The 26,662-nt window shown below is 48.6% G+C and overlaps 1 protein-coding gene across 26 annotated transcripts in view; it reads left to right on the top strand.

Annotated features, from left to right (window-relative positions):
- Positions 1–21,298, top strand: part of CELF4 (CUGBP Elav-like family member 4) — a gene marked incomplete at both ends in the record, with an annotated part of 273,049 nt that extends 251,751 nt beyond the window's left edge. For 7 of the 26 annotated variants that reach the window (XM_080919928.1, XM_080919926.1, XM_080919921.1 and 4 more), the window contains 6 exons: positions 3,321–3,386; positions 4,601–4,681; positions 9,152–9,235; positions 12,399–12,477; positions 12,752–12,923; positions 19,288–21,298. In XM_080919928.1, coding sequence (XP_080776054.1) covers positions 3,321–3,386; positions 4,601–4,681; positions 9,152–9,235; positions 12,399–12,477; positions 12,752–12,923; positions 19,288–19,314 — 509 coding nt within the window. Of the gene's footprint in view, positions 1–3,320; positions 3,387–4,597; positions 4,682–9,151; positions 9,296–12,398; positions 12,478–12,751; positions 12,924–17,161; positions 17,216–19,287 lie in introns of those variants that run through there. The other 19 variants (XM_080919927.1, XM_080919925.1, XM_080919923.1 and 16 more) reach the window with 6 other exon arrangements.
- Positions 21,299–26,662: the final 5,364 nt, after the last annotated feature.

Below are 26,662 nucleotides of genomic sequence, written 5' to 3'. Positions count from 1 at the left end.
TAACTAAAGCTGTAATAGCTAGGATGGCAGGAACCAAAAGAATAACCACGTTTAGTGATAAACAACAAAGGACTCACTGGGGAAGGATCTGAAGATTTTTGAGGGACCGTCTAGGCATTTCATTCCAGCCCAGTCTTTTGGTACACATTTAAAAAAATGGATCAGCACTTCGGACAGCTCCTATCCTACATCTCCTGTTGGACAGCTCCTAGGTCTGCGTTTAGGTGGTGAACTGTGAAAATGAATCCTGGTTCTGACTGCAGATTGACTTTGCTCTTATCAAATTCAGTGGAAGTCATATAGCAAGAGCATGTAGCTGTCCTGAAGGACTTCTCATAAGAAGGATGACAGATACCATGGCTGAGTCCTGAGTCCTAGACTAGCATAATTGAGATGTGTCCTCCTTTCTGAAGATCATAAAAGCCAAGTCTTCACTAGAGGCTAAGATTCTAGGACATTAAATTGTCTCCTAGGAGGTCAAAGTTGGGGTGAGAGCACAATATCTCCCTTTATACTCCATCTTTAAACAGCGCACCTGAGTCTGATCGAGAGGGAATCTTCTCTATTGAAAATGACTAGAGAATCCTGTAAGAGTCCTGCAGCCCTAGGATAGGCTGTCCTGAAGACCAAGAAGCAGTAAAAGGCCAGCTGGGAAGGGGCAGGGTTGTTAGGAGGCAGGCCCAATAAGCACAAGAAGCCAATCTTGTTAGAGCCCAGGGGATTTGGTGCTCTGTTTAAGGATGGGGACTCCTGCCTGGCACAGGTGGTAGAGGAAGGGCTTGGCTTGCTGGAGGCAGAAGTGACCCTGCTAATCTCAGGCCTGTCGGCTGAAAGATGCTGCTGCTGGCACATCTGGGTGTCTTCTCCCTCCACTCTTCCCTGCCTCTAAGCCCATCTGGATCTCCACTTCCGTCCCCACCCTCACTGACATCTGTGAGTCATTTTTCTCATGGAGCTTGGAGACACTTCTTTCCCCTATTTGTAACAATCTGCCATATCCCATAAACAATTCCCTGACAGAACAGGAGGAGGGATGAAGGGAAGGAAAGGAGAAATGTAGTACATTAAAAAAATTAATTTACCATCTTTAAATTCGTAGTTTGGAGCCACCGTAATGAGCGAGATCCTTCAAAATGCTCACTTTTTGGCAGTTACTAATGAGGTCGTTAGGCTGAGAAGCAGAGAGGGGTCTCCGCATGCTTCTCTCCAATTGTTAGCCCCACTTGCTTCGCTGTTCTCCCATTTTGCACACAACCACGTTGGAAGTACATAATGTGTGTGGTTTTAACAGCCACACACAACCCTCAAAGAACCGGCTCTGTCAAGCACCAAGAACTATTTATACTTTCCTCCCAAAGCACTGTTGACTGAGCTCTTAGCAATATGCTGGGCACTGCCTCTAAGTTGTGCAGATTGTTTTGCACATTGGCTTCAAACTTCGTGCAGTAAGAAAAGGGCACCATTTCTTACAAGCGTAAAGGTGTTACATGGGTGAGCATCTGGGAAGACTGAAACAACAAGCCAGATATGGCTGCCACTCTAGAGAGCTCAGAAGAAAGCAAAGGAGACAGGTGAAAAGGAGCAGAAATTATCTCTGCCAAATATCACAGCTTGGAGTTCTTGGCTCTAGACTCTACCATAGGAAAATGTAGGGATTAGACTTTGGGTTGGGATAGTCCCAGGTAGGAAATAGCTCAAAGGATCCATGTTCAGGTTCTTCTGCTAAGCAGAGCCCCACCTTCTCCCCCCCTCCCCCAGGTCTCTCTCTCTCTCTCTCTCTCTCTCTCTCTCTCTCTCTCTCTCTCTCTGTGTGTGTGTGTGTGTGTGTAGGCACACACACACACACAGACACACACACACACACACATAATTCCGAGGAGGTATTATATCTGTCACCTGCCTGTCTCCAAGAACTTTTGTCTCTGGCTGTTCTCAAGGTTCTTCTGAACCCCAGGTGCTGTTTTGTGGAGAAAATTTAGCCAAAGGCTCATGGACAGGAGCTCATAAGGAACTGGGAGTTCTCACTACTAAAGGCACTGAAGCCTGACAGGCTTGGCTGATGTGGGTCAAAGGGCACTCCAGCCCAGGAGGCCTTTTTCTGCCACCTAGGGTTTTTCTGTTTCTTTCAAACATAATGAAGTGGGTTCTCCCAGTGTGTGTGGACATCTACCTCTGGACATTTTCATGGACCAGCCCTTTTCTCCAGTCAGCCATCACTGTCCTTGGTAACCAAGGGCTGTGCACACTGCTGGCCCATACTTCATTCTTTTACTGAGATCTTAGCAACAACAAAGGCCACAGATAAAGCAAAACTTTTCCAGTCCTGTTACCCCAAAGGTCTTGTTAAGTTTTGATTCAAAGCTCTTCTGGTTTTGGCTCCTTGATTTCTCTGGGAGGTATCTTTCTCTAAGCCCTGGTGGCAGACAAAGGGAGTGATTTATTTTGCCTTCTATTGCTGTGGTTATGACCGTGATAGAAAGCAACCTGGGAAGGAAAGGGTTTATTTGGCTAAAGCATCAAGGGCTACAGTGCAGTGAGGGATGCCAAGGCAGTAGCCTGGAGCCAGGAACTGAAGCAGAACCAATGGAGGAGTGCAGCTTAGTAGATTGCTCCCCATGATTTGCTCATCCCACTTTCTTAGACAACGCAGGACCATTTGTCCAAGAATGGCAGTATCCAGCATGAGCATGAGCCCTCCTACATCGATCACTAATCAAGAAAATGCCCTACAGATGTGTCTAAAGGCTGGTCTGATGGAGGCATTTTCTCAGTTGAAGCTCTTTTTCCCAGATAATTCTGGTGTTGTCACATTAACAAAAAAAACTACCCAGCACAGGGACAGAGCGTCAGAGTGAGTCCTCCCGGAGCACTTCTTTCACCCATATGGAATCTACAACTGGTGTTGTTTGTTTGTTTGTTTTAATCTGCATTCCCTGGGAATCTGTGATGGAGAGGCCCCCACCTCTGGCTCCATAATCCCTGTTCAAGCCAGGACCCTCATGTCTCTCCACCAAGACCCTCATGGCCTGGTGTCACTCCCCAGCCAGCATCCGCTTCTGCATGAACTGATGTCAGCCCACCCCAGGCCAGCTTCACTATGCATTTCCCAGTTAGAACGTACAGCTGTGTGGCTGCTTGAGGCTCTGGTCACAGAAGCGAAAACTCCAACAAAACCCAGCTCTCGGCTGCCCTGTCTCAGGGACAGCCTGTGGTGACTAGAGAAGGCAGAACAGCCACAGCAGTATCCCCATAGGCACTGTGGGGGACAGGGGCTAATTTGGGCAGGCATCACTGACCTCTGCTTTCTTGCCTTCTTGTAGCACAGAGCCCCACCGCAGCGGACCCTCTGCAGCAGGCGTACGCTGGAGTGCAGCAGTACGCAGGACGTTAGTATCCATGCGGACTCTTGGTTCTTTCACTTGATGTACTTGGGTCTCCACATACCTGCACCAGCGGTGCCTTCCTCTCCAAATCTGCTCCCAGCCTTGCATAGGAAGGACGGGAGCAGTAGAAGCTCAGATGTAAGGAGGGTGTGAGGTGCTGGCAGAGATATTCTCTTCCATCACGGCTGGGCTGTCTTTCACCTCAGGTTCTCTACGTGGTGCTGTGGCATGGGGGGTGGGTGGAAGGCCAGAACTCCCTGACTTAGTGAGCTAGAGTGACACATTTGATTTTCTGTCTGCATCGCACTGATTGCCAGGACCAATGTGCTTGGTGGTCTCATGCTACATCAGCTACGACAGGGCTACGGCGGTTGCTGCTCTGTACAGTTCATGGTCTCTAACCCAGGAAGCAGAGGCCTGGGTTTGAGAGGAGGAGGGACTCTGGAGGGGAAGCGGCTTCTCCTCTCCAGACAAGCAAGATGGAGTTCAGAGAAGAGGCAGCAAAGCGGACAGGCAGGCAGAAAGAGGCGGCCTGGGGCCAGCAGGCCAGGTGTCACAAAACCCAGCCAAACTATCAGCCAAGACCCTTCCATTGTCCCGACACTTGGCTACATATTTTTTTCATCCCTACACAGCCCATGCCCACTGTCTGGCCTGGCTAAGGCTCTTCTTTGATGGTTTTGGAGATCTAGTGAGGCCCCCTGTGGATGATGGGACTACTTCACAAGGTCAGAGCTTAGGGAAAGCTGTTCTTGCTCAACTGGAGCCAAGACAAAGCTCCCTTATTGTGGGCCCTATCCCAGGTCTCACCTCAGGTTCTGCAGCTGTGGGAGCCAGGCTGCGCTGCCAAGAGAGATGGTTCCCACCCTCCTTCTGACCTTTTCCAACCAAACAGAACATCAGGTACACTCCTGGGGAACAATCGTCTATATTCCGTCAGACAACGCTTCCCTTCCCACCAGGTTTCATCTGAGCAGAAGTGAGGCTCGGTCAGGTCGGTTAGGACTGTCCGCTGTTTCAGATTAGAGTTACCTGTGTGCACACGTCTCCCTAACTGAAAACTGCTTTCTGTGAACTGCCTGAGCTGCTGTCCATCTTCTGGCTGGTGGCTCTCACTAACTGACACTGAGCTCTCTCTCTTTATTCTGGCCTCCCACCCTGTCTGTGTCTCTGCACCCTGTTGCCATCTCTTGACTTTCTCTTCGGCTCTTCAGCAGCTGCCTACCCTGCTGCCTATGGTCAGATAAGCCAGGCCTTTCCTCAGCCACCGCCAATGATTCCCCAGCAACAGAGAGAAGGTGAGTCTCGGTCCCTCCCTTCCCCAGTCCCTGAAGAGGATGCTTTATGTGGCCTTCTGGCCTCTCCAGACAGAACCTTGGTTAGATGTGCATGAAAGTGGGTGGGAGAACTACAGGGCTAGAAAAAGAGGTCTTTGCCTAGGCACACAAGGAGGTATGCATCCTGTGGGCAGCTCTGAAAATCAAAATGGTAGCCTGGCCCAGGGCAGATGATCAGAGGCCACATCCCAGGGGCCAGCAAGCCATTTGCAAGGCCATTCGCAACCTTCCCCACGTTTCACTATCATTTGCTAGTGGTCGGACACATCTTACATACAAGTACCGAGGTCTTTAAAAACCAAACCTTGCGAATGGGAAGGTTGTTTTCCTTTGGCAGCAAGCCCTTTCAGTCACTCGTAAACAAGACCTAGGAGAGGTTGAGGATGCATTTGCTGGTGAAGGCCTTGTCCCTGCTCCAGGGAGTTCTCAGCTTTATGGACATGGAGAATATACAGGCTCATTCCCTAGGGTATCCATCTGAGGTCCATCTGCTGTGTTCCCAGTGACTGAGAGCAGGGATGGAGAGGGGGGAGAGGCTCCAGCAGTGGGGCAGCCTTGGCAGCTCTGAGCACTGAGAAGCTCAGGGAGGGGAAGTGCTGTAGGAGGAAGCAGAGGACGTCTGCCTTCCTTGCTGGGTACCATTTGGCCAGTGTGGAGGGGAGGGAGAAATAAATGCTCATGGCTAGAAGGGTTAAGCAGTGGAGGCAAGTTTGTCCTGTGCAGGGTTTATATACTGTCCCGGCGATTGGGAGAGGAAGGCAGCACTCCTGGATAGGCTCTGTACGCAGGACGAAGTGTCTGTGGCTACAGTGAAGCTCTGGTGAGGAAGGATGCCCTGGGAGGTTGCTTGTAGACGTCAGAGTGTTGGTAGAGCAGGACAGGCAAGATCAGAGCCCTGCTAGAAACTACATGATATCACATTTCCCCATACCCGGGACCCAAGAGGTCCGTGGTGGGCTTTTCCCTTTCCTTATCCCTATGCTCTGCAGTAGTTGAGAACCTACTTCCATCGTTGAGCTGGGCAAGGGGAGCAGTCCCTCAAGGCTCTGCTTCACCCAAAGAGCCTTCCCTGGATTGTAGCCTTGGGGCCTGCCTTCCTGCAGCCCAGACCTTCCTCAGTTAGGTCAGAACCACAAAAAAAAAAAAAAAAAAAAAAAAAAAAAAAAAATCGGGCCAGAAGCTGCTTATCCAAGACCAGAGCAGAGAGCTGTACCCAAAGGCCTCATGACTTTTGTTACTTGCTTACTTCTCACTGTACTCAGATCCCTTTATGAATCTCTCTTAAAAGCTTATGAATCCCCGAATTCTGCTGCACATGCAAACACACATACACACACACACACACACACACACACACACGTACATTGCATCTTAGTGCCATACTAACCCATCACACACGATAGCCCTTGCTATTGTCTTTAAACTCAGGTCTCCTGCTTCCTGCCTCCTTGCTCCCAATTCCTATTCTGTGCTACCCTGTGCATGTAGCTATTTCCAGCTCTGTGCGACCTTAGCAACACTCTCCTCCCCGTACAAAGCCCTGTGCTACAGACCTCTTGGACTCCACAAGTTCTTTCCTTGGAGCCAAAATATTCCATAGACCCCCGACCCCTCCCTTTCCCCTGACTATGATATATGGGTTCCCTAGGGAAGCAAAAGGCAGGAAGGAGTGAGGCATGAATGCAGAAACTGGCAGAACTATGCTGCATACACCGTTTGGTTAGGACACTGGGAGCATGTTTGGGACTTGGAAGGAGACAAGAGTCTAGTACACATAAGTAGGGAAGTATGTACTGCAAGTAAGAGACATCAGGAACAAAAGACATCACCAAGCATAAGGTGAGCCTAGGGCCCAGGAGATAGACAGAGAGGCGGAGCAGAGGCAAGTGAAGCCAGGTCCCACTGGATGTACAAGGCATGGATGGAAAAAAAGGCTGATTTGCTCAGCTCCATTACAGACGCTCTCTTACAACATGCTCACCTCTCCCAGAACACAGAGGTAGCTGGGTAAGGCCATCTGCCAGCTCCTAGTATTTGAGCTGAGCTTGAAAACCAACAGATTCCCGAGTCCGTCCCCAGGCCACCTGCTGCACAGATGGCACAGGATCTCTGGGATGACTATGGCTGCAGCTCCGCCTGGGTCTACGTGTGGTCAGGGAGAGCCACTTTCTGTCTCTGAAGCTACCTGTCACCATGGCTCTGGGTTGGACTGGATTCTGTGAATTCAGCAAAGCAGAAAGAGTTGGGGAGCAAGATCACTGTTAATTATGGGGACAGTAGCGGCTCCTAGCATCCCAGTTAGAGTAACACAGGAGGGTGTTCAGCCATACCTTGAAGACAAAACTGAGCTGATGTCTCTGAAGGGACACAGGGGAATCTAAATTTAGAGTCAGGGTCTCAATTTCAAGGCTGCTTTCAGCATGGGGTAGAATAGAGCCATCAAGGAAGACCTGGAGAGTGTGGGTGAGGGCAGGAGGGAAGCCATATGCTAGACCACAGGGAGAGACATGGATGGGAGAAGGCAGATGGCCCTGCCATAGAGAGTGACCTTATTGTTGGAGAGAAAACCTCTCAGATGTGGAGAAAAAGAACCCAGCCCAATACGGACTTGGGCCACCAGAAGGGAAAGGTCAGAAGAAGTCTCAGGGGAGCTAGTTTAGGGAGAAGATCTGGAGGAGTTCTGGAGAACTATTACTTAGATTGTCTTGCATGGCGGGTTCTTCCTCCAAGGTGGTCCTATCAAGGGACCATCAAGAGGTACCTCTGGCTGGCATGCAGTAGCAAGAACGTGGCGGGGTTGGAGCAGACAGGATAAGGGACGGGTCACTAAAGTTCGGGTGGTAGAAAGGAAGCAGATCTATGTCTGATTCTGAATGCACCATCATCAGACAGAGGTCTCAGGAGGAGGGGTTATCAGGAACAGGAAAGTTCAGTGGCTTAGCAAATGGTTTTAATGGGCAAGGCAATCTTCTTCCAGCTCTGGGACTGGAAGTGGTGGGGTAATCAGAGAGAGGAAGACAATGGGAGGGTAGAAGAGCTTCCAGAGCCAGTTATTTGTCCCCATGGAGAGTTATCTGGTAGCCCCACTGGTCCTAACTGAGTAGGACAATAGGTTCTGACTGCCTAAGCCATGTAGCTGGTGGCAAGCCATGTTGGTGTCTTGTGGCCTTCACTGGAGTTTATGTTTAGGTATCATCACTGAAGAGGCCTCAAGTCATCTCAGAGTCTAATGGATATATGGCAGGTGCTTTTTAAGATGACAGGACACAGACTAGCAAATATTTCTACTTAATTAAAATTGATCCTTTGACCATTATATATATATATGTGTGTGTGTATATATATACATGTATACATACATACATACATACATATATACATACATATATAAAACCAGCTTTATCTGCAAGTTCCAAGAACACAAAGTCCACAAAGTCCCAAAAAAGCCTGGAAAGTTAAGGTTCAGAAAGCAGAACTCACATTATGAAGGCCACCCCTGGGTTTATACCCTGGCTCCACCCTTCTTCTCCTCCACCTCCACAATCACCAGCAACATGTCCTTTGAAAGATGACTTAATTTCTTTGGAATTCAGTTTCTTCAGCTGCAAAGTAGTGACAGTGTAGTTAAGCCAGAGGATGCTGCAAGAGTAGGGTGAGTCCCATAGAAAGTGCCTAAGGATGTTCCCAAGGTGAAAGTGCTTTGGCTGCTGTTCAAAAGACAACAGGGGTCATCTAAGGGGTGCCCGGACAACTGTGGAGCCTGAAGGGGTTTCTGTGCCACGTGCTAAATTGGGAAGGGAAAAGAATCTTGTTTTCTGTCATCAAGACTAGGAAGGAATGTAAGATATGAAGCAAGGTATGCCTGTCTTTGGAAGGAATCTATGTGAAGACTGCAGACCAGGCAAAGAACCAGGCCTGTGTACCGGTCCTTAGGTTCTCTGGCCAGCCTGAGTTGAGCCTGAAAGGCAGAGAAAGTAAAGTGTCACCAGCATAGGATGAGGGCCATTTTCTCAGCCCTCCCTAGAACGTAGGCTGGGCAGTACGTGATACCCACAAACTCTGTAGTCTTTTCTTAGCACCTTGTTTCCAGGGACACAGCTGATCTGGTCTCAGCATAGTCACCCCATTCTCGATTTCTGCCCTTCCAGCCCAGAGCTGCTAGGGCGCCCACTATTGGTGCTTGATGAAAGATCACCTAGGCTCAGAAAGATCAAGGGACTTGGCCACAGCCAAGTGGAGATTAGAGCTAATACTTGGGGCCCAGTAAACCTCCCCCATTCTTTGGGGGTTGCTTCTTCAAAGCACCCTCATGCCTTAGCCCCAACCTCCCCTCCCTGCTGCACTGCCTAACTCACTCACCTTTCCTCTGTCTCTTTCTTCCCCCCATCCCTGCCATCCCTCTTCCCTGCCCACCCCCTCCCCTCACCGCAGGGCCCGAGGGCTGTAACCTGCTCATCTACCATCTGCCCCAGGAGTTTGGGGACGCTGAGCTGATGCAGATGTTCCTCCCTTTCGGTAATGTCATCTCCTCGAAAGTGTTTGTGGATCGGGCGACTAACCAAAGTAAATGCTTTGGTGGGTAAAGATAACAAACCATTCAGCTTCACCTAGGATGGGGGCTGCTCCCACCGACTCCTCCTGCTCCTTCACACTGCCCCAGGTGCTCCTGGGCTCAGCCTCCATCTCTCAGTCCCTTTCTTCTGCTCCGCTCTTCTTTGGCTTCTCAGCTTTCTCTGCCCCCTCTCAGCTCCCATCCCCCAGCCCAAGAAATCCCTTTCTAGGCCCCAAAGCCCAGTTCAAGCCGCCAAGAAAGGGAAGGGGTCACTGTGGTTGGGGGTGGGGAGATAGCGTGCAGAGCCAGAGCGCATGTCTCTTCTTCCCAATAGCCTCTCGTGCTCAGAGTCTGGTTTGAGCCCCCAGGGTAAAGGCCAGTGAACCAGGGGCAGTCAGCCAAAGGAGGCCCTCCCTACCATCTCTCCACCTCTCTGTCCAGTCACCTTCCCTATGCCTGCCCTGCTCCTTGCTCCCTTCATGCCATGCAGTGACCCCACCCTTACACCCACTCCAGGCCACCAAAGCGGGCATTGTTGAGGAGCCAGGAGGAGATTGCCCTCAGGAAATCTAAGCTGTGAGCCCAGTAGGGGCCACAGCTACTTAGCCGCAGTAAGATACTAAGCAGTGAAACAGGAAGGAAGCCAGAGAAGGTTAGAGGGGCATGTGGCTGGAATGAGAAGAGGGACAGGACAGGAAATGAGACTTGGGGAGACAAGAGGGCTCGCAGTATTAGCTAGGGAGCTCTGTACTAGACAGTGCCATTCTGTGAGGAGTCTTTGGCTGGGCATATTATGTGTTGTTTATGTGGTATACTTCTGCAGACAGGTCTAGATGTCATGGGATCCTCTCTCATGCTCACACCTCTTCTCTCAACTCTTTCTTGGTCCATCTCTCTTCCTTTCATTCACCTCCGCCAGAGCATTCTCCTAGGGCAATATCAACTCATGAGTTACCAGGAATATGGGCCCTACAGAGTGCCTTGCATGGAGCCAGGGATGAGTCTGCTAAAACTTCATGTTGACTCTCAGACTCTGGGTGTATGAGGACAGCCAGGGAGCATAGGGATGGAGGAGGGGTGGAGGAGGGGTGCAGGAGGGGTGGAGGAGGGATGGAGGAGGGGTGGAGGAGGGGTGGAGGAGGGAAGGATGCACACAGAGTGGAGAAGCACCATGAATCATTGAGCATAAAGACTTTGCAGTATGGAATCATGAAGACCTTGGGGATTCAGGGTGTGTTTCCTAGGACAGTCTTAGCACCATTGTACACTCTCACATGGAAACTGTCACAGGCAACTCACACTTCTTCAATAACATAGAGTTGCCCCGGTGTCTCATTTCTCATTGGCTATGGAAAAATGGAGAAAAAAAAGACAGTTGTGTCTCTCCCTACTTGGGCTGGTTTGGCTTTTTTAGGGACTAGGATAATGTATATAAAGCCCAACTTTCATTTGTGCTTTACTTCACAAGTGACATTTGTATCACAGACAGAACAGGGCTTCTGTAGGTGCCATAGCTTCTTATGAAAAATGTGTGGCCATGATCATGGTCTTGTGGTAACCTCTACCCCTCAGAGTCTTCCTAACTATTAACAAAGCCTTCCAGGGCCTCAATGCAGAATGCATCGCACAAATGTCCCTACCTTGGAAGGAGAGCATCCTACCTCTGAAGCTTTTCAGTTTGGGGGAGGCAGGAACTTCTTGAGGGTGGGACAGGAGGTTCTCTGACAAAGGAACAAACATGGGACCTAGTGCCCAGAGCCATCCTCACAGGGGTGCCCAGGCTGCAGGCAGTTGGTTGAAGCTAGATGAGGCAGCCTTTTCCCCTGGGCTCAGAAACACTCTGTGGCTCCCAGAAAGCACTTGTTTCTCAAGGAAGCTGGTTACTGCAAACTTTTTGCCAAGTAGGTGACTATTCCTTCTTTTGGCTTCACCCCAGACAACTCTGAGCTTCTTCTCTCGGCTTCGCCCTTCTTTTTTGTCAGAAAGAGCCACCACACCTGAGTGTCAGTATCAAAGGTGCTCATGTGGGGGTGGAGTCAGGGCAGAGGCTCATCTGTCTTCCTTAGTCTGGGGACAGTAGGGAAGACAGACTTACACTCACACTGAAAGCTGTGCTCGGTCTGCTGAGCACCTAACTTTAGTCATCAGACACACAGGTCAGTGGAGGGACACAGTAAGAGCGGATGTGCAACTGGAGGCTAATTAGTCAGCTGATTTGGTGTACACATTGACGCTCTGTTTGTCTGTCTGTGCTCTGATTCTGATTCATCATTTATGCCGTGTGTCCACATATGCACAAGTGAGACGAATACACCCTCTTCCCCCATCTTTCATGGTACATGGCTGCATGAATAAATTGAGCAACGCAGGCAGGAAACAAGAGGAAGAGAGAAGAGCCAGATGTAGGCAGTGTCTGGGGAGAGAGGGAGAAGGGAAAGGGAGGTAACAGAGTGAAAAGGTCAGGAGAGGGGGTGTAGCTGTTAGCATGAAGCCAGGGGCAGGCCCTAGGTACGTAGCAAATATGCATGAAAGCTGCTATTTCACACGGGAGTCTGGCTACACAATGACCTCCTATCTATCTCACATCCATCTGGAGACAAGCGTGCTCTGTGTATAGCCTGAGCATGTCAGCCAAGCTGGGTTTCAATTGTTGGACTTAGGTCTATTTTTACAGAAGAAATGGGATGAATTAAACAACGCTCTGAAGGTTTATATCCTGGAGAGTTTGTGGCAAGAGGGCACGCTCTTACTTGATGCCCCTGTTCTGGTTCCTAGCGGGTTGACTATAAGCCCGCTGGACCACAGAAACCTCTTTCTCAAGGGCACATGGTGTCTGTATGAGGAAATGCGACTTCCCGATTTAAGCCACAATCCGGTCTATCTGCCGGTGTTGGTTAGCAGTGAAGCGAAGCGCAGAGCAGAATTGTAGTGGAAGGTGGTCGACATCCCTAGGAAGGGTGGTACAGAACACATCACCTGGTGTGTGCTTAGTTAGGAAACTTCCCACAGTGGTGAGGGCTGCGCACAGCCCCAGGGGTGAGGCGGGTTTGGTGGGGGTGACCGGGCGGTGGAGTGGCTTCCCCGACGTTCCTCCCTCCCGGCCCTCGCACTCCTCTCTCTCCCCAGGCCGGCACCCCGTGCCCTCCCGCTGCCAGGCCCCCTCCTGTCAGGGAGGACAGTGTGCAATAAGCTCCTCCGCCCGCAGGTGTGTCCGCCCTCTCCCGCGGGAGGAGAGGGCCGAGGTGGCGGGCCGGCCGGGGTGGGGGGTGGGCGGGCGCCGGTGCCACCGGGAGCCGAGGAGCAGCCGAGCCCGGGCCGGGGCGCCAGGCCGGGAGGGGCCTGCGGGCGGAGGGGCGGGGCTGAGGCCGGGCCGGGCCGGGGGCGGAGCCTCGAGCCCCGCCCCTCCCCTCCCCTCCCGCCTGCAGCGGCCCCGGGCGGCCCCGTGGAAACCCAGGCCCTGGTCCCTCGTGTCTCGCCAGGCTTCGTGAGCTTCGACAACCCGGCCAGCGCGCAGACCGCCATCCAGGCCATGAACGGCTTCCAGATAGGCATGAAGAGGCTCAAGGTGCAGCTGAAGCGGCCCAAAGACGCCAATCGCCCGTACTGAGCGCCGGCGGGAGCGTCCCCCGGGGGAGACCAGGACTCGCACAGGTAACCATGGGCGCTTGGGCGTAGGGACGGGAGGTTTGGATGGACCCGTCGCCTTCTCAGGCCTTCCTGGGCCCGGCCCTCACCTGTGCCTTGGACCCGATGCGCCCTGATCAACTTACTCCTGGCTCAAGGTCCACATCATAGATAGGGCCAAAGAGACTCAAGTCTGGGCATACCTAAGGCCAGGCATAGAACTTAGACCATCCTGGCAGAAACAGGCTTGTCTGTCCCCTCTGCCTCCAGGACACAAGGGGTGGAAGTGAGGAACCTCTGAGAAAGTGAGCAGAGAGAGGAGCCTTGGGCCTGCGCCTTCTGGCTCGCACTGTGGTCCTGTTAGCCAGGGACCCTAAGTGAGCAGACCGCAAGTTCAGGCCTTGCAGTGAGGAAGAGCCTCAGGCTGAGCCTGTTCCCAGGCTCCCTGGCTCGCGCATGCTCAGGTCAGTTGGAAGGGTGCTGTTGACTTCCTCCTTGACTTCCTCCCCAGTAGATGCCCTAGTTTAGCCAGGACAGGAGGGGCAGGGATTTTCCAAAGAAACTTTAGCAGGAGGAAACACAGCTGAGGAAGGAAGGTACAGTATTGAAAATCTGGGAACCCTACCTCGTCTGCCCAGGCTTGAGGCAGTTAGCTACTCCCTTTTGGGTTGTCTTCTCCCGGGCAGAGCAGATTACTGGGGAAACTGAGGGACTGCTCCAGGTTATCAAGTCCATCTCCACCGTCCCCCTGATGCTGCTCACCCCAGTAATCCACAGCTTAGTCACAGACCAGAGATCTAGGCCACTTTTGGTCTCTGCTTGCCCAGGCCTGCTCCACCCTCCCCCTCCTTTTATTTAGCAGTGCGGTGCCTGGGGCACTGTGTTGAGGACACAGGGAGAGCTGGAGAGAGATACCTGGTATTGGTAGGTATGGGAATGGTAGGTGAACTGACGATTTCCAGAGCAGCCTGAGTTGGAGATGAGTGGCATCCCTCTGGGGTAAGGTCAGGGGCAGCATGTGTAAGTAGCAAGCAGGGGACTAAGGGTGTTGCAGTGAGGACTGAGACGTGGGAGCGACCCAGGGGAGAGGAAGGCCAGTGCTTGGAGCCTGTAGGTTACTGCATGGACTTTGCCCTCCTCTGAAATGGGAAGGGGTGTTGGAAAGTTGTTCAGGGGTGCTGGGGTAGTTAGTTTGAAGCTAGGCTGTAAGGGCTGCCACAGAGATCTGTTTTATTGACCTTAGTGGGGGGGGGGGGTTGCAGATCGGGTAGTGTGAGCATTTAGACACACTTTGAAGATAGTTCCTGACACATTAGAAGGTATGGAAAGGAGAGGGGATCTTGAGGTGACACCCACGACTCAGCCCTAGTGACAGGAGAGCAGAGAGTCTTGGGCATGTCCGAGTTAAGTCATGCAAGTGGAAGTTCTGGACCAGGAGTATGGGAAGAGCCTCCGGGTTCTGGTCTCTCCTATCATCCCACACTTCCCTACAGGGGTATAGAGGTCCCCAAGACCCTTCTGTACCAGCTGGAGCAAGGGTCTTTTCCCTCTGGGTGAAACTAGCCCAGCACTCTCTAATCCCGAAAGAGCAAAGCTGACTCTGGCCTCCTCACTCCCCAGCCCTGCCTATTTCTGCCTTATGTGTAGATTCTGGCACGGTGGTTCACAGAATCTGAGTAGCATTTTGCAGTGGGCATTAGAGTAGGTCTGGGGATACAGAGATGAGTGAGTTACATCATAGAGGAATGCACACACAGGCACCAAGATGCAGCCACCAGATAGATGTGCTCCCAGAGAGGAACGACTCAGTCAGGAAGCTCCAAAGTGCAGGCTTCTACTTCCTTACTAGTAAAACCATGATTTTGTAGGTGATCAGATGATTTGGACGAACATGGAGGTATTTTTTGCTAGCAGCTCCTATCCTACCCTTATGGTCCAAGCAAGAGTAGTTACCTCAAAGTCAGAAATTTCTAGAGGAAGGATGGAGGAAGGTGACCATGCCGTGTGAGGTATGAATTAAGAGGGCTACAGGGTAGATCCGGCTGGCACTCAGACATGGGAGGCCATGAAGATGGTCACCACAGACTTTTATATTGTTCTGACAGGTAGCAGTTGGTAACGTGTAGCTACCTAGCGCTGACTCCCTATCGAGGGAGTAGTGTCAGAATTCCCAGCTCACAGATGAGCACACTGAGAGATGGAGCCGAAATTTGAAGCCAGAAGCCTAGTTTCCTTTCACGTAAGGGGAATGGGTGACTATTGCCCTCATCACAGCTCTGCTCACCCACAGCATCCTGAACTTCTTTGGAACCAGCCATCTGATTACCTCCTCCCTAGGATAGGCCGTCTTAAGCTGTGATAGAACATGATCAAGTTACCATTTTGTGTTCATTCAGATAGTATTTAGTGACGCTTCCATTACAACCCACGAGTGTAGAAGCTACGGTAGGGGGGCTCAAAGAGAAGATGGAGCTATTCAAGGCAGCTGAGGGGCTGCTAGTAGGAGGGAACAGCGTATGCATACATGCGCGTGCACACGTACTGAATTCAAAAGAATGTGGTATGCCAGTAGGTCAGTGGGAGGTGCTGATAGGGGAGGAGGTATAAGCTAGAGGTATTCATCGTTATAGGAGGGAAGCCTTGGACTAGGTGGCTACCCTGTAGTAGTAAGCAGGCTGAAGATGTGCAAGCAGACTAGATGATCCACGGCCAAGTCAGAGCCACTTTGAGACATATCTGGGGAAGAGAGATTCAGGCATAGTAGCTAGGGGCTGATTCCACAGATTGAAGTCCCAGTAGGGTAGGGTTGAGGTTGGGGACAAGGCTCTCCTCTCTTGATGGTCTCCTGTCTCACTGGCTACTTGGGCCTTGTGTGTGCCCAACCCGTGCAAGGCTAGAAACCAAGACAGATTGGAAGTGGATTGCACAGGGAGTTGTGGGTTGGAGACCCTGGAGACAAACCTGAGATGTGCAGGTCTTGGCACAGGCTTGAGTGCTGCTGGGAATCAGGGAGCAGCGAGCAAACTCACAGACAACCTGGGGATGGGAGTTGGAGCGGCACAGATGCCAGAGAATCCCAGAAGTGAGCAATGTGGTACCTACAGAGGGAAGCCATTGTTCTTCACCCGGAGGTTCCTGCTAGGGAGCTGGGACAGTGGGAATGCTGCTGGTGATAGTTTGGAGAAGGCAGTGGGAGGATGGAGGAGAGGTCCACAGAGCCAAGGACAGAGCAACAGGAGACAAGGTCAGCGCAGCACTGCCTTTTGCAGCCCCCTCCCCGCCCCCTGCAGCTCTCTGCATGATACTTTCTCCAGTCAGGGCTGCAGGCCTCTCTGAGGACCAGCATAGAAGCTACCTGGGCTGGGCCAGCTGGTGGGCGAGTCAGAGTCTGAAGTAATCAGGAGAGAAAACTGGCAGTGCTCAGACCGTCACAGGACGCTAGGGACTTTGATAAAATATACTTTAAAACGACGGCATTGGTTTGCCGGAGCAAAGAGGTGTGAACATGGAGGTGCCCCTGCCACCCAGAAACACCCTTTCTGAGGTAGGATCTACAGGCGGGAGGGTGCTGTCCAGGTAGACTCGGCTGTGGTGGCAAAGCACCTCAGGAGTCCCCACCTGCACAGCCCACCAGGGCACAGTGGCTCCCCTGCAGGCCCTCAGGTGAGGAGAGCTGTACATGTGGGGGAGAAAGAACCCAAGGTGTTAATGGAGCTTGCTCCCCGAGATCTGCTTGCTGGCTATGGTGGTGTGAGGGGCTGGTAGTTTTTTTTTTCTGGCCCCCATCACCAAAATGCCTTTATCCCCCTTCCTCTTCCTGACGCATGATGGGTGCCCTTAGGGCCCGTGTGAGGTTCTGCTCCTGTTCATGGTGTACCATGTGTCTGCATAAGTAGCTGTATGTGTACATGTATGTGCTGTGCTCATGTCCTGTGTCTGTTGGCTTCCTCCATCCCTTTGAGTTCCTTTTGGCTCCCTTATGATTTGACTGCTGTTTTTTTCATCAGCTTTAGACTGGTGCTGTGGTCTGGTGCTGTATAAATAGTTTCTCCTTTTGGTTTTGTTTTAAATTCTTCCTGCCCCTTCTTTATCCTCAACTCCCCCCCCCTCTGCTCCCACTTGCCCTACCCCTCCCATCCCTCCCTCCTCCCCACACTCTCTTGTTCCCCTCTCTCTCTCTCTCTCTCTCTCTCTCCATATATAAATATATATATATAAATCTTTTCTTCTTTTGTCATTCAACCAAATTCCAACAACCCAACCAGGGCCAGTCAAATCCACCACAGTCTCGCGCTGAGCTAGGAATAAAGTTCACGTAATCACATGAGAGTGGAGAAAAGTCCCCATCCGTAAGTTCAAATCAACTCAAAGTTCACAATGTGACATGATGGCGTCATGTGACAAAGCTAAGAATCGGTTGCATGACACTTGCCGTCAAGTTTCGTGGAGGTGCTGTGATTGGAGCGTTTTCCTTGGATGTCGTACCCGTGGATGATTGGCCAGTCATGATCACACGTGCATTTTCTTAACCCTTGTGCTGCCACGGTCTCTTTGCTGTGCTCATTTTCGTTTTGTTCTTGGTGCCTGCAGTGGTTTTAGTTTCTGTTGTTTGGTTTTTCTTGTTCAGCATTTTTATTTATTTTTTTTAAATGCTTCTCTAGATGTCACATAGAGAAAGAAAAAAAAAAAAAACCAAAACAAAAGAACAACAACAACAAAAAAAACCAATTAGTAAAACTAAAAGACAAATTCCTCAATTATCAAACATGGGATCGTTTAACTGTATAAACCATTCTTTTTTTTTCTTAAAAATAAGGAAAACATCTTAAAATATTTCTGCGTGGTTGATTTACTTGCACTTGAAAATATTGTGATTTTATTTTTTTCTAGAAAATTGGGGGCCTTTTTCAATTGACACTTTCCTAGGTTTGGTCTTTTTTCCAGTTAGTCTATTTTAAATCTCACCTAAAAGGAAATATGAAAACCAAAATATCTACAGTAAAAAAAAAAAAAAAAAGATAAAGAAAAAAATTCTAAGCCAAAAAGTTAGAGTCTAAAGCCAGAGGTCTCTGAGAGAGAGCCTGGTAAAAATTGTAAGGTTTGTATTGTAGCCATTTCTGCTAAATTCAGTGTGGGGAGGGCAGGGTGGCTGGGGACATGGGAGGGTATTTTTGGTTGGTCTGGAAGAAACAGTCGCAACAAAGCAAAATGCATCTTTTTATTTACAACTGAAAAAGGGTCCTTGACAAGTGTTTTTTTTTAATTTTATTATTATTTTCTTTGGTGTTGTAATTGTTTAGACTGCTGTGTACGGTTTGCTGTTTGTTGAATCAACAGTGTGAAAACCTGCCAGCATGGATTGATACACGCATGACGTTGTCCCCTCAAGTAGGGGCTTTGCAGTTATAATTTTCTTGATGTAACCAGTCACCCCCATGTCTAAGTGGAAGCTGCTTGTAGAATGGAGATGAGTTTCATTCGTTAATTCACAATGATTAAACATTCGCCTTCTGGTTCTAGTCAGATCATGATTTTGTTTGCCTTAAAAGCAAAACTAAACAAAAACCACCATTGGAAACAAAAATCCAAGAACTGCTTCAGTTAATTATTTAAGTTCGATAATGAAATCTATCTTGACCTTTTTTTAGGTTCTCCCATCCAATCCCTGGAAGTTCTGAACTTCCTCTAAATTCCCTGGCATGTATGAGAAAAGTATTATGTATGTGCATATGTGTGTGCATAGATGAGTACACATATACACATATCCATGTATATACACATATGTGCAGGTGAATATGTTCTACACATATATCCAGATATGCATATATATACACACACAGCCTCGCAAATAGCACTAACCTTGGGGAAGAAGTGGCTGGCTAGAAACTGGGCAAGAATTTGGCAAAAACCTGAGAGGCAGCGAGCCTCCTCCTAGTCTTTCTCAAGCTGGGGAGGAGTGGGCTGGCCTGCCACATTACTGTTATCTTGTTTGCTAGGCTTCTGTATACATATGGTATCTGGGATAGGTCCCTAGGGACAAGTTTAATTACAAATTTTTATTCCACAGTCCCAAATTCTCCCCTTAGCTCGAGCAGTCCCTTAATCCAGAACCCTTCTTAAGGAAGCCAAATCAAGAATTCTTTTCCAATAACTAAATCCCAGCTGTAATCATCGATACTAGATTGCCCAGTGGTTTTTCAGTCTGAACAGAAGAACAAATTTCTTTTGGATGTATCATGATCATGACTAATTCTCATACTGGTCTCTCTTCCTTACCACCTATCATCCCCCCAGAAATCCCATCTTCCCCAGAGGCAGGATTCTATTGGTGTTTGGATGCATTCTGTATTTTCACACGTGGCTTAATCAGCACTGATCTTCTTCATTTTAGGGCAGGATGCTGAACGGGCTACATTAAAAACAAACCTCTTTCTCTCTCTATTTATAAATGAGAACTGTTGGACGACACCTTTGACATATCAGCCAATACCAATCAAGCTGAAGACTCCAGACACTCCGTGTGACTGTAACATTTCTTCAAGAAAAGTATATAGCGTCTATGGAGTGCAGAGGGCACGTGTTTGGGGAAAAATATACATGACATAAAGATGCCGACGAAGAAGAAAAATGATATAAAACAAACAAAATACCCGCGACTTTAAAACGAAATAACGTGAGCCCAGAAGGGGAAGCTGAAGGGCTGCTGCTGCCGACTGATCCTGGGGCTTTTCCAGCCCTTTCCAGCCCGTAGGCGCCTGAGGCAGGCAGGGGCAAGTGTACAATGGGGCCTGGTCCCCAGCAGGCGGCTGGGAGGCCGCCACTGAGCATCTCTATTTGTCATTCCTTTAGCTATTTAGGGACCAAAGGACCAAACTTTTTATTGCAGATGTGTAGCTCTGTCAATTAGAGGTGGAACGAGACAAACCTCCTTCCTGCCTCCTGGCTGTTCTTGAAACAGCTTAGAGCGATTCTATGAAAATGTAATAAAAAAAATAAAATAAATAAAAAAAATAAAAAACAAAAAAAAAAAAACAAAACAGGAAAAAAAATAATGCTTCAACGCTTTTAAAACAGCAAGATACTAGTTCTTTGATACTTTGAGAGGCGCTTTGATTACCCCGATTGAAGTCTCTGAAACTTTCCTATGGTTTTCTGTATTATATGTCTGGATGGAGCTGTTTAGATAAATTGATTGATGGTTATTTGGGGAAAGCAACAAAGATATTAAGTCATTAACCATGAAGAGAACACGAGGGGAACCAGGGGACTTCGAAGGCAAGGTAATTGTTGTGAAAAGTCTGTAAATGCTTCTAATTCTTCCCCCTCTTAAAATCATAATAGTTGTACAGAATTTTAAAAGGAAAAGTTTAAAATACCTATATCATAGAAGAAAAAAATTAGAGGAAAGCAAAAAAATAAAAAAAAAAAAAGGAAAAAAAAAACCTTATAGAAGTTAGCGTTATGCTAAAATCCCAGATGTTGTAGGACTACTTCTGTAGAGTTTAGACTGAGCATCGATCCCGTCTCCCCGCGAGTGCTGTCGGACTCGGTCCCCAAGGGCCAGGCTGGACCGTCCAGACCTGCAGGCTCCGGCCGGAAGCGCCGCTCCGGAAGCGTCCTGCTGCCTCTCGCTTCGCCCGCCCGGGAGCCGCGCGCATGCGCGCTCTCTGCCCTCCTCACCTCTGCTTCACTCGCCTTCTGTGCTTGTTCCGGAGACTTTCCAGGCCAGGGAGAACTGGGAACTTTTCATCTTCAAACAACTAGACAACACACACACACACACAAAAACCTTAAACAAGAGAGAGAAAACAAACAATCTTTGAAGAATTTCTGAAACTGTTTACAAGGAATTTTGAAAAACAGGGATGTTTAAATGATGCCGGCTCTGTTTTTCTGTAAATAAATTTGCATATTTTGTAGGACTTTTAATTGTAATGATAGAGAAAAAAACAAGGAAACTATTTAATGAAAGCACGATATTTATCTTTGGTAAATGACTTTAGAGCAGTTAAAGACATTGCTTAAAAAACTCAGAATCAGAAAAACAGTGAATTATTTAAGAACACATATATTTTAAAGTATAACATATTTATTATAATTTATTTGCACCCTTGGGAAGACTTGCTTTGCATCTGCCTCAAGAGCTTCTCATTGATGTCCATCTGGAGGCCAGGGGGGTCTTGGAACTACCATTTTTTTTTTCCTTTAGAACAACAAAATTCTGGTTGCTCTCAGGCCTCCTACCTTTTCTTTCAGTCTATTTTGTTGGTGTTTTACTTCATTTAGTTTTCTTTTTCTTTCTCTTGACTCCTCCTTTTAGGATGTCCAGATGTTGTAAAAAAGAAAAAACAAAAAACATCTGCAGTTTCACTACAACTGCTCTTTTCACACTGACTCCCTAAAACTCCTTGTAACCTTCTGTAACTATTGGATGACGCTTTCTCCAGCTTAGCCCTAAATAAAGCACAGTTTAAAAAAAACAACAAAATCCTCCAAGAGTCCTTTTTTTCTGCTCTGTGATTCTCAGGTTCCTTTTCAAGGCTCCAAGGTCTGTCCAGGGCCTGTCTCTTCCTAGGACCTGCCATACAGGTCCTCACTGTGACATCAGCAGTGTGTGGGAACAATAAGCCAGGCCTGTTCACCCTAAGACAACTCCAACTGGCATGTCTCAGTCTCCATAGCAAATCCATTTGGTTAAGGCTTCCTAGGAGAACTGGTCACAGGGTCTAAGCATAAATACCACAGTCCCCTTTCCTTTATGTCAAAAGCGATGGAGGGCCATCTGACCTGGAGATGGACCTAGTTTGGATGATGTTATGTTTTAGGGTGAAGACAGCGGAGGGAGGGGACACAATCCCAGCTTTGCCCCTGAGCCTTTTGCTCTTGGCTCTGCACTTACCCAGACAGTTTGCCCAGACGGAGAAAACAGGAGTGTGACCCTGGGGTTTGCTGTCCCAGGCCTGTGTAGAAAGAGGAGGACCTGGAATCTCGCTCTGAGAAGTCTCTTAGAAGTGCTTTCTTTCTGTTGCAGTAAATCCCCAGCCCCCTTAAGCCCATACAAAAACATACAGTTCAGTTATAATGTGAATAAGCTACCTGTTTAGATTGGGCAGATTTACCACTACACTACCCTATTCACCAGCTATCACATCCCTTGCTACTTGTGGCTTCTCCAGGCCCCGGGGTTCTGCTCCATCTTCCACCTCCTCCTTCTCCATTTTCTTCTTGTTCCCTACTTCCCCCTATTCTCTATAAAACCTCCAGCCCCACCTTTCCCTTCCAGTTCCCAATCACATGCAAATCTTTGTTTGACCAGTTAAAATGGGAAGAAGGTCCACATGAAATCACCTGAGCACACGTGATCTACTTGGGGGCAGGCCATCCTGAGGAAGCAGAATTAACATCAGAATACAAACAGCACCAGGACAACCCACAAGAGCTTCCCACCCACACTTAGACCTGACATAAGCTCTAAATACCTTAGGTGCCTTGGACACAGATGGGTCATGTCCTAAATGGAAAAGGACGAGAGACAGGTGTGCTGGAGACTGGTGGCAGGACTCCTGGAAAACATCTTTAATAAAGTAAAACCAGCCATATGTTTCTCAGGTCCTTCCCGAGAGAAGCCTTCTCCATGCTCTCTCTTCCCTGCTGTAGTTCTTTCTCAACGTGCAACCCTGAAGTCTGGTCTAGGGATGGAAGTTGTATAGTGTATAGGTGTCTGCCAGAGGGATGGGAAGCAGGCGACCATTCATTGATTTGGAGAATGGCTCATGGCTTCAGTACTTGGCTTCTCCAAGGGGTGGTGACCAAAGTGATAACAACTGCAGAGCGATCCCTGGCGCCTGTGGACCAATCCTGTTCTCACTTTTTCTACTGATGCCAAGCACCCATCCCATGCATCTCGTCTAGGCCCTGGAAGTGTCAGCTGGAAAAAAAAATCCTCCATGTATCAGCAACAATGGACAGAGCTTTGAAGCTGGGACTCCACAGTGGGGTAGTTCTGAGAGGAGACGACTGTCTCTAAATTAACCTATGTGCCCAGGTCTTCCCAACAGGATGTGAACTCAAGGGAAAGCCAGCTCTACCCATCCTGAAAGCCTGGCTTCTTGGAAGAGTTAACTTTCAGTAGCTGCATGTCTGATGAAGAATAGGGAGGTATTTTCTAAAAGTTCTCTGGAGAATGAGAGGGTTTATAGGTTTTGAGGCTTGCACTATGTTAAACTGTAGTTTCTGTAGGACATGAAGAGCTGAAATACATCAGACCAGCTAGAGAAAGCCAGTGTCAGCCGACAGTTATTCTCAGGCCTCAGGGAACTCACTACACTGTCTAATCCTTTGTTTTTAACCCCCACTGTCACCCTTTTATCTGGGATACTGGTCTGCCCCATGGCCACAGAGGTGCTCTGGTTCAGGGCTGTGGAGACACTTGGAGTTGCCACTGGAGAAGGGCGGAGATGCTTGTGAGCTACTTCTGCCTCTTCAACACATGTCCATCACCAGAGCCACAGTGTGATTATGCCAGTTGTATAAGTAAACCCTGGGAGGCAGGAGTACACATCAGGCAAATGCTGTATGTTTGGTATATTGAGCCCAGAATGCAATCTGTTAACATCCAAGGCAAGGGACAGAGTCCTTGAAAGCTTGCTCTACATTTCCACATTCTATTCCGTACGGTTCCAGAGAGCTATGGCTCTTTCATTCTTCCCAGTGAAGCACCTTTGCTCTAGAGTCAAGACAAAGAATCCAAGTGAAGCCCACACCAATTTCTGGATTTTGTCCTTTAGCTTATAGCCCTCCACCTATATACCTCCTGCGATGTGAGTTATCTCTTAATAGAGCCCCTACGAGTAAGAGTCAATCTGTTCATTACTGTGAACCTTTTGTTTCTAGCATAACTCCATAACTCCAAACAATGATAGCTGCATCCTGCTCTTTGCATGCCCACCCCTGTTGTTTCCTCTCCTATCATTTTTATGAGTCTGTTCAATGCACGTAGCAGACACAAGGAACTTCACTGGTACGTACATTCACTTCACCCTTCAGCATGTTTCAAACCGCATTGAGGTCTAAAAGCTGGTGAGAACTTGGCCAATATGGTCTCTGCATGGCCATCCTGCAGGGTTGACCGGCCTTCAGGTATGACTGAGTCCATCACAACATCTTTTCAGTGACTGTGCATGCCCAAGGTCTTGCAAAGTCCTTTTGGAAATTGCTCTACCCTTGTGACATCTCAGCCTTTTCCTCCTTCCCACCCTGCACTTCCTTTGAAATGCTGCCAATATAAAAATAATATTGAGACCTTCCACTGACTCCCTTGCTGTCCTCTAGATTTTCTAAAGATCTGGCTTTTGTCCCATTCTTCCTCAGCCTTTTCATATTAGAGCATGGGTACAGTGGGACACAACATGACAGAGCCTCCCTCTCTTTGACCCATGTTGCAACATCTCCATCTCCCAGTGAGTGCCAGTAGTGTCTGGGGACACTTGACAGATCCTCTACACATCCGTCTGGTGTAGGGGCTGTAGTGAATCAGCCTGGATATACAATCTGCCTGCCTGCCTGTCTGCCTGGTAAGATGGGTAAAGGGATATGTGGGAATTGAGCTCAGCTCAGCCCGAGGCAACAACATCAGACTTGACCACAAATGCCACTTGGCTATTTCCTAGAATAGAATCCTCCTTCAAACACAAATTATTAGCTGCCATTGATGTATCACCTTCAGTAGACTATTAACTCTGGCAGTTAGATTTGTCATCACTCCTGGGTCACTCTGCCTGCAAGGACAAATTATAGATCCTTGGGGCTTGTTCCAAAGAGATACATGTTTGAAAATGTCTCTTAAGTAGTGCTAATGACATGTGTGGAGTAAGTTGTAAAGCTAACATACCCCTCCCACTGGGCTTTTGGATTTCAGTTCTTTGCTTTAAACTCCTGTCAACATAAGCCACCTACTCCCTTCTCTTCAGATTCTCACCACTCTGGCCCAAACACTCCCAGCAGCCTCAGACCTGCCTTAATTAACTCCTGCTCTCCAGACGTCTCATTTAACCCCAGATCCTTTCTCCTGCTAGCCTTTCTATGAATCTCTTTAGGGAATTCTGCTTGACCTCACCTCTGCTGATGGTGATGGTGTTCTAACTAGGAGTTGCAGCATTAGGAGAGGGTGGAAAGGCCTGTGACTAAGAGCTAAAAGTGTGACAGAACCTCTCTCTGTGAGACTTGGGCTGTGACCGGGATTTTACTCTTAGTTCCCTCCAGTGTCTTCTGAATCACTTTGAAAAGTTGGCTAAGCCTTTATTTCTTTAAATGGGGATAATACCACCCCCAAAGTGCTGAGAAGTAAAGTGTGCTTGTGTGCATGCACGTGTGCACATGCATACACACACACACACACACACACACACACACACACACACTCCCTCCATGCAAATAGGAATCATTTAATACGTGTGCAGAATGAAGATACAACCCTCTCCTTCCCTGCCCTTAATTGTATTCCACTGAGGGCTGGGATCCGACCCAGAGCTTGAAACTAACACTATGCCACTTAGGTCATGTTTTGTAAAGCTTAGACAGCCCATACCACCCTGAGATAATCCTTATCAAGCTGAGTGCATATAAATCTGGCTCTTGTTGCTCTTATCCAGGGTCCCCAGTTAGCTGACATCTGATGCACCATGCCTCAGTACTCTCTGCTCTTTCCTTGCTCCATAAGCATTTCCAAGGCGGCTGTAATTTCTTCTGCTTGTGGCCATCCTCCTGGCTCAGAAGGCCTCAAGTTGCAAGCTAATTTGGTATGAAGAGGGTTACAATGAAGTCTTGGAGGCTAATTCTAGCTTCTTCATCCCTCCAGTATCACCAGTTTCCAGTTGATATTGGCCCTTTAGTTAGATGCTTGGTGTCTTGGTGGCAGTAACTCAGCCCTGCCCTTCCCAGTCTTACTAAGTAGTAAGACTTTGAACTTGCCTCAGCCTTCTAGGATTAAGGCTTATGCTGTCACACCATGCTGCAGTTTTATCTCGTTTCTAGTGAGGACAGACAGAACGAGGCAGTGAATTAATTGCCTTGGCAATGGGACAGTAAGGGATTTGACTGAGCATCACTTTTGTTGTGGAAACTCCAGTCTGAGGCATGGGTGTAGCTATCATTTATGGGGTGCTCGCTTTGTGCTAGACGTTTAATTAAATTCTCATCTCTACAATAAATCTATGATGATCCCTGAAAGGGGGTGTGTGGCTAAAAAAGGTAAGTCTCCTGATAAGGTTGCCTGTACCAAAGGGCTGTTTTTGCACCATTTGTCTCTTTCTGGCTGTTGCTCTTCCTTAGCATCTTCTTTACACCCCTTCCCCTTGTATCATGTCTCCTATTCCTCCCTTCTTACCACTTATTGCCTTCAGATCTCCACTTGGCTTATAAAATGGTTATATCTGTACCGAGTTGGCAACCACTATTCATCTCATGATGAATCCATGCTGTAGCTGGAGTTTGAGGGAAGGAAGGGGAACTCCACACTGCTGGTGTGTGCATAGTTTCTTCTCCCTGGTAGCAACTGCTGATGATAGGGACAGAAAGGGAAGTTTGGAAAGGGGGCAGGAATCCCAAGATCCAAGTTAGCTTCCTTTTAGTATTAACAAGAGGAAATTAAAATGGACTAACATTTTCTGCAGCTACTGGGAATGGAAAAGCTTTTTATGCATTCTTTCAGGGTGTTAAACTCAGGGGGGAAACCCTAAGATGACTCTAAAGATTGACTGTAGACTGAT

Source organism: Micromys minutus (genome assembly GCF_963924665.1).
Source record: "Micromys minutus genome assembly, chromosome: 8".
NCBI classification, from domain to species: domain Eukaryota; kingdom Metazoa; phylum Chordata; class Mammalia; order Rodentia; family Muridae; genus Micromys; species Micromys minutus.
This window is presented reverse-complemented; position numbering and strand designations above follow the sequence as displayed.